This window comes from Mesocricetus auratus, unplaced genomic scaffold (assembly GCF_017639785.1).
Source record: "Mesocricetus auratus isolate SY011 unplaced genomic scaffold, BCM_Maur_2.0 Super-Scaffold_100014, whole genome shotgun sequence".
Lineage (NCBI taxonomy): Eukaryota > Metazoa > Chordata > Mammalia > Rodentia > Cricetidae > Mesocricetus > Mesocricetus auratus.
Window position 1 is genome coordinate 9,002,375 of NW_024429197.1, and position 6,550 is coordinate 9,008,924.

At 51.6% G+C, this 6,550-nt stretch overlaps 1 protein-coding gene across 1 annotated transcript in view; it reads left to right on the plus strand.

The window, feature by feature from the left end:
• Positions 1 to 1,277: 1,277 nt before the first annotated feature.
• Positions 1,278 to 6,550, plus strand: part of LOC110342735 (bifunctional endo-1,4-beta-xylanase XylA-like) — a 5,858-nt gene continuing 585 nt past the window's right edge. The window contains exons 1-3 of the mRNA XM_040757416.1: positions 1,278 to 1,301; positions 2,401 to 3,288; positions 3,611 to 6,550. The exon at positions 3,611 to 6,550 is cut by the window's right edge and continues 585 nt beyond it. Coding sequence (XP_040613350.1) covers positions 1,278 to 1,301; positions 2,401 to 3,126 — 750 coding nt within the window. The 3' untranslated portion in view covers positions 3,127 to 3,288; positions 3,611 to 6,550. The remainder of the gene's footprint in view (positions 1,302 to 2,400; positions 3,289 to 3,610) is intronic.

The following is a 6,550-nucleotide window of genomic DNA, read 5'->3' on the forward strand; positions in this document are numbered from 1 at the left end:
AGCAAGTGGGCGCCTAGGGCTGGTCGCTTCTCTGACCCCAGTGCTCTGGGAAACAGGCCCGGTTTATTGAGCACCGAGTTCCTGAGCACCGCATTCCTGCTCTCCATCAGGTGTCTCATTTGTGCTGGGTGTGAATCTTTCCACAAAGCGACCCTCACTTAAGTCACCGCGCCTGCCCAGCACCTCCCTGCTGCAGTCAGGGTATCTAGACTCTAGCCCACGCCTGCACTGACGAACCTTCATGGCTAAGCCTCTGATTCTTCTTCTTCTCCCTCCCTTTCCACTTTTTCATGTGTGCGTGGGTGGTGTGTATGTAAGTGTGCATATGCATGGTTTTGCACGTGTCGGGGTGCACATATGTGCAAACACAGTGGAAACGTGAGATTGATGTCAGGGCTTATTTTTGATAGCTCTTTGCTGAGGCAGGAGCAATCAAACCCAGAGCTCACCGATACAGCCTTGCCAGCCAGCTAGCTCCAGGGATCCCATATCTCTCTGCCTTTCAAGGCTGGAACTGCAGGCGGCTGCCACACCTTCCCCCCCATTTATGTGCCTCTCTGAACTCCAGTCCTCACGCTTCTGCAGCAAGTGACCTAACCTCTGAGACACCTCCCCAGGCTGGATTCCTTATTATTATTCCTTATTAATTATTTTATTTTTATCTATTTATTTTCGGTTTTCCGAGACAAGGTTTTTTTGTATAGCTTTGGAGCCTGTCCTGGAACTTGCTGTGTAGACCAGGCTGGCCTCGAACTCACAGAGATTCACCTGCCTCTGCCTCCCGAGTGCTGGGACTGAAGGTGTGCATCACCACCACTGATTGGCTTCCTTCTTCTTCTTCTTCTTCTTCTTCTTCTTCTTCTTCTTCTTCTTCTTCTTCTTCTTCTTCTTCTTCTTCTTCTTCTTCTTCTTCTTCTTCTTCTTCTTCTTCTTCTTCTTCTTCTTCTTCTTCTTCTTCTTCTTCTTCTTCTTCTTCTTCCTCTTCTTCTTCTTCTTCTTCTCCTCCTCCTCCTCCTCCTCCTCCTCCTCCTCCTCCTCCTCCTCCTCCTCCTCCTTCTTCTTATTTTAACAACAGGGTCAGGATTAGAGAGAGAACACTCTATTCCCTTTAAGTTCTACTGATTTCAGCGAAGTCAGACAGCATTCGAGGAAGGAGAGAAGACACAGGTCCCCATGTGACTACCCAGCACAGCCCACAGAGAGCCAGAGGCGCCGGGAGAAGAGGCTGGGTCTCTGAGCATTAGTCATTGTCTGCTCACTTCCCAGGAGACCGGGGGATGAGGGATGAGGATGACGAAAGGGTGAGAGGCGATGTCAGAGGACAAAGTGGGAAATGAGAACTGTTCGGCCAGGGGAAAAGATGGCAGCAGGAGCAGGTCTCCAGTGAGTAGGGGGCCAGGTGAGGACGGGAACCCAGGCCCAGGGTGTCGGGTGACTGGCATCTGGCTCTAGTCCTGGCTGTCAAAGCAAAGGAACATAAAGCAGTGTGGCCTTTGATAAATTATTTCAATTCTCCAATCTTCAGTTTCCACATCTAAAAAAATTAAGAGGTACGTATGTGTGTGTGTGTTTCTGGGGGATCCAACCTGTGTATACAAAGAAACGTATATGACGCCAGCAGTGGTAGCAGACGCTTGTAGTCATAGCACGTGGGAGGCGAAAGCAAGAGGATCAGGAGTAGCCAGCCCCCTCCGCAGCACGGTAAGTCTGAGGCTAGCCTGGGCTAAGTCAGATCCTGTCTCCACAAAAACAAGAAAAAAATGGGGAGGGGCAGTCTGGGCCGGTGAAATGGCTTAATCAGTGCTTGCCTTTCCAGTATGGGGACTTGAGTTTGATCCCCAAAACCAGGTCCTAAGTAGATAAGGCCATGCGTGGTGGCAGGCTTGTAACCCCAGTGTTGAAGTAGAGACGGCAGACCCTGGGACTCACAACCATGCAGTTTTGTCTACTTGACCAATTCTAGGCCAGTGAGAGGCTCCAGCTAAAACCAAAGCCTGACTTGACACTGTCCTCTGGTTTCTACACACACACACACACACACACACACACACACACACACACACACCCTAAATAAAATTCAATAACCAGGCATGGTGGTGGTCCTCCTTAGCCCCAGCACTCTGCTCAAAGGCTGTGGCACCCACTGTGTGAGTGTGTGAGCCCAGGCCAGTCAGGGCCACCTATAAGCACCCACTGTGTGAGTGTGTGAGCCCAGGCCAGTCAGGGCCACCTATAAGCACCCACTGTGTGAGTGTGTGAGCCCAGGCCAGTCAGGGCCACCTATAAGCACCCACTGTGTGAGTGTGTGAGCCCAGGCCAGTCAGGGCCACCTATAAGTCCCTGCATGTTAGTTTCTTTTCTGTTGCTGTCACAAAACACCACGACTGACTTTGGCCTAAGGTCCAGAGGGTAAGAGTCCATCATGGCAAGCAGAGGCGTGACAGCAAGTGGCAGGCGTGGCAACAGGAGCAAGAGGCTGACAGCAAGTGGCAGGCGTGGCAACAGGAGCAAGAGGCTGACAGCAAGTGGCAGGCGTGGCAACAGGAGCAAGAGGCTGACAGCAAGTGGCAGGCGTGGCAACAGGAGCAAGAGGCTGACAGCAAGTGGCAGGCGTGGCAACAGGAGCAAGAGGCTGACAGCAAGTGGCAGGTGTGGCAACAGGAGCAAGAGGCTGACAGCAAGTGGCAGGCGTGGCAACAGGAGCAAGAGGCTGACAGCAAGTGGCAGGCGTGGCAACAGGAGCAAGAGGCTGACAGCAAGTGGCAGGCGTGGCAACAGGAGCAAGAGGCTGACAGCAAGTGGCAGGTGTGGCAACAGGAGCAAGAGGCTGACAGCAAGTGGCAGGCGTGGCAACAGGAGCAAGAGGCTGACAGCAAGTGGCAGGTGTGGCAACAGGAGCAAGAGGCTGACAGCAAGTGGCAGGTGTGGCAACAGGAGCAAGAGGCTGACAGCAAGTGGCAGGTGTGGCAACAGGAGCAAGAGGCTGACAGCAAGTGGCAGGCGTGGCAACAGGAGCAAGAGGCTGAGAGGTTGCATCTTACCATCCTAGCTCGGGAAGTAGGGATTTCAGAACCCTGCCTCACTAGCCAGTCAGACGAGCCTGCTGGCCAAACCTCGGGCTGGTGAGGAGCTCTGTTTTGAAAGGAAAATGGGGTGGGGGAGAAAGGGAGAGAGGGAGGAGAAGAAGGACAGAGGAAGATTGGCTGGGGCCTGTGGAAACACACCTGATGCGCTCTCTCATGCCCCCCACCGCCCCCCCATCCGGATCCAGGTTCGGATTGACTGGCTGTGAGTACCGGCTGGGTTTCTCTCAACCAATGGCGGATAGAAGGATGGATGACAGATGGACGATAAAGCCTGTTTTTCAAAGTGCATGTTTTGCTGCTTGAACCTAGTGGTGTTTTCAACAGAAACAGTTCTTTATATGAGTAGACTAGGTAGTGCTTTTAGCTGGAGAAGAGAGCTGGTTGAAGGCCGAGAATGCTTTTCTTTATCTATCTATTCATGTGTGTGGTGAATGTGTGCTTGCATGTATCTGCATGTGAATGTGTGTATGTATGGATAAGCCAGAGATTGACACAGAGTCTTTTCTCTATGATTTCCACCCTAGCTTTTGAGACAGTGTCTCTCGTTGCACTCTGAAACTCACATGCTGGCTAGCCTGGCTGGCCAATGAGCCTGGTGCACTACTACAGACATGAACCACCACAGACGTGCACCACCACAGATGTGAACCACAGACATGCACCAGTTCTTCTGGCTTTTACGTGGCTTCTCGGGATCCAAACTCAGAACCTCATGATTCCACAGTGGCTACTTCACTGACCCATCCTTGTTGTTTTTGTGAGATGGTGGTGATTAGGAACTGACTTTGGAGCCCACATTCTAGGTTCAAAACCTGGTCCCATCTCCCAGGTGCTGGTGGCTTGGTTGGCCCAGTAAATCTCCAAGCCTCGATCCAAACAACGGAGTCTCACCTTCTCCATCTGAGCAATGTGAATAACACGGGAGTGAGGTTAGGATTAAGTGACGCAGTGTGCAGAAAGCACTTAGCACAGTACCTGGAGCAGAAGTGAAGTGCTTACTAAGTAGTAGTTCATCCCAGCAAACATAAGCTATGGCACACCTTACCATGAACAGCAATGTCTGTCTGCCTAGTGCTTTGTAGACAACAAAGGCCATTCTATTTTACATTTAGCTATTCAATCACAGCAAAAACACCCTGAAGTGGGCAAAACCGAATGAGTGACCCCACTTTACTGAAAAAGAAATAAAAGTTCGGGTGGGCCCATTGGCTCGATTTCAAAGAGCAAAAGAAAAATGTCTGTGTCTGGATTCAGGCTTGGATGTGATTCTGTGAAGATGGGTAATTACACATGCACACTGGGCAAGCTGAGTGCCTCGGGGCCATCTGGCTTCGCAGCTCGAGGGGGCTGTGCTTCTACGCAGCTTTTTTTAGATGAGCGCAAGATGGGAGCGAGAAGCTGGCAAACCACTTTCCCTCGGTTTCAACACTGGTGTGATCCGTGCTCAGCTCTGCCCTCCTTCTCATCCCCAAATGCTCTGCGGCTTCCTGAAACTGCCCTCCTGCTGGATGGTTGCTGGCTCTGCCTTGCCTGGCCCTGCAGCTGGGATTTGGAAGAACCAAAGACAAGGAAGCAGGGGCAGCTGCTGGAGACATCAGAGAGCTGGCCAGCACCAGCTGGTCACAAGCCTCGGTAGGGAACAAGAAACTGATGGGGGCAGAGGGCAGGATTCCCGCTTCCCATGTCAGTCAACAAGATGCTCTTTCCCATCCAACAGATGGGCCCTGGAATCGTGTAATAAAGTATAGCATTCAATACGGCACAGACCACAGCTCTCCCGGGAGCGGGAGGCTGAGAGATCAAATGTTAACTGAATGCAATCAAGACACTTCATTTAAGAGGGAGGCTGGCTGGAAGTGGTAGCCCAGACGGGAGCATTAGCGGTGAGGCACACGGAGAGTGGGCTGGGAGATCCACAAGGGCAGCAAAACACCCCGGGGAGGGTGAGAGAATGGACAGATGCGGCCGGGGCAGGGACAAGGACAGGGAGGAAAGAAGGTTTGATTTTATGGGAAAGGGAGCAGCCAGTAACGTGTCAGCAATGACAGGCAGGACTGAAGGGGCCTCAGACACCAGTCAGCTCAACCACTGTTGTCCTACAGCCCGGCTCACAGAGACTAAAGCTCAGGTGAACAGAGAAGCGCACACCCACGTCACACAGTGAGAGAGGGCACTAGGGACTGGGCGAGAACCCAGGGACCTGGGGAGGGGCTCGTGAGAGCGCACGCCTCCACATAAATCTGGGAGAGACATTTTCTCCAGTAGTGTAGCCACTGGCAGGCTGTCCATTCTCTTCAAAATGACTCATCTTCACCAGTGCTTCTAAAGGATCCTCAGTGAAGTCCCTGGGACAGGACACACACACACAAGCACACATGCACACGCACGCGCTCGCGCACACACACGTACACACGCACACCCATACACACACACACAAATACAAAATCACAGAGAAACCCTGCTTCAAACAAACAACAAATCAACAACAAAAGAAAATATCATAACGGAACTTATTGCCATGCATAGTTAGCATATGCTGACAGAAACCTAACCAGGGATCCATAGAACTAGTTTGCTCTTCCCACTAGACACGCCACCTTAACAGGCTGGGATTTTGACAGAGACCATGTTTCAGACAGATCTGGCAGCAGAGGCCTGAAGAACTAGTCTGGGCCCTGTAAACAAGCAAGGGTGAGCTGAGGGAGCATGGACTCAGACCACATGGAAAGGACTAGTTGGCATGAGGCCCACCACAGCAAAGAAACCAGGGGCTTTGTAGAGACTATGGTGTAGCAGCAGAGCATGTGTAGGTGACTCAATAGTCATTTTCAAGCTGCGCCGCTCTCCCAAGGACACAGAACACTTGACCTCCTCACCCCAGCCTCTATGTCTGTACAGAAATTAACCAGCCTCTTTCCCGGCTCCCTGTAGGATGCCAGGTCCTCCCCTAGGCCAGCCCCTGAAATTCTGTTCTTCCATGTGACATTCAAAGGTCTATTTATTGACTTTAATGTATATGTGTTTGCATGAGTTTTGGGGTACCTTGTACATGCAGGAATCCTCAGTGGCCAGAAGAGGGCTTCAGATCTCCTGGAACAGGGACTACAGGCAGTTGTGAGTGGTCATATTAATGCTGGAACTGAACCCTGGTCCTCTGTAAAAGCAGCAGATTCTCCCAACCACAGACCCATCTTTCCTGCCCACCATCTGATGTTTTAGGACCTTTGCCTGTGCTTAGAGGATTAGGTGTGAAATGAAAACCCCAGTCAGAATCCATCAGTGTGGGCTACTGGGTGGTCAGGGTCTGCAGGGTCACAACCGTGCCCTGAACTTTGATTTCTGATGTGAGAATCGTGGAGATCAGAGGGAAGACAATGGGAGTCTCTTCACTTAGCTTCACTCTGGCAGAGAACGCAGTAACAGTGGCTGAGATAGAAAAGGGTTTGTGTGAGGGGACACCAGAA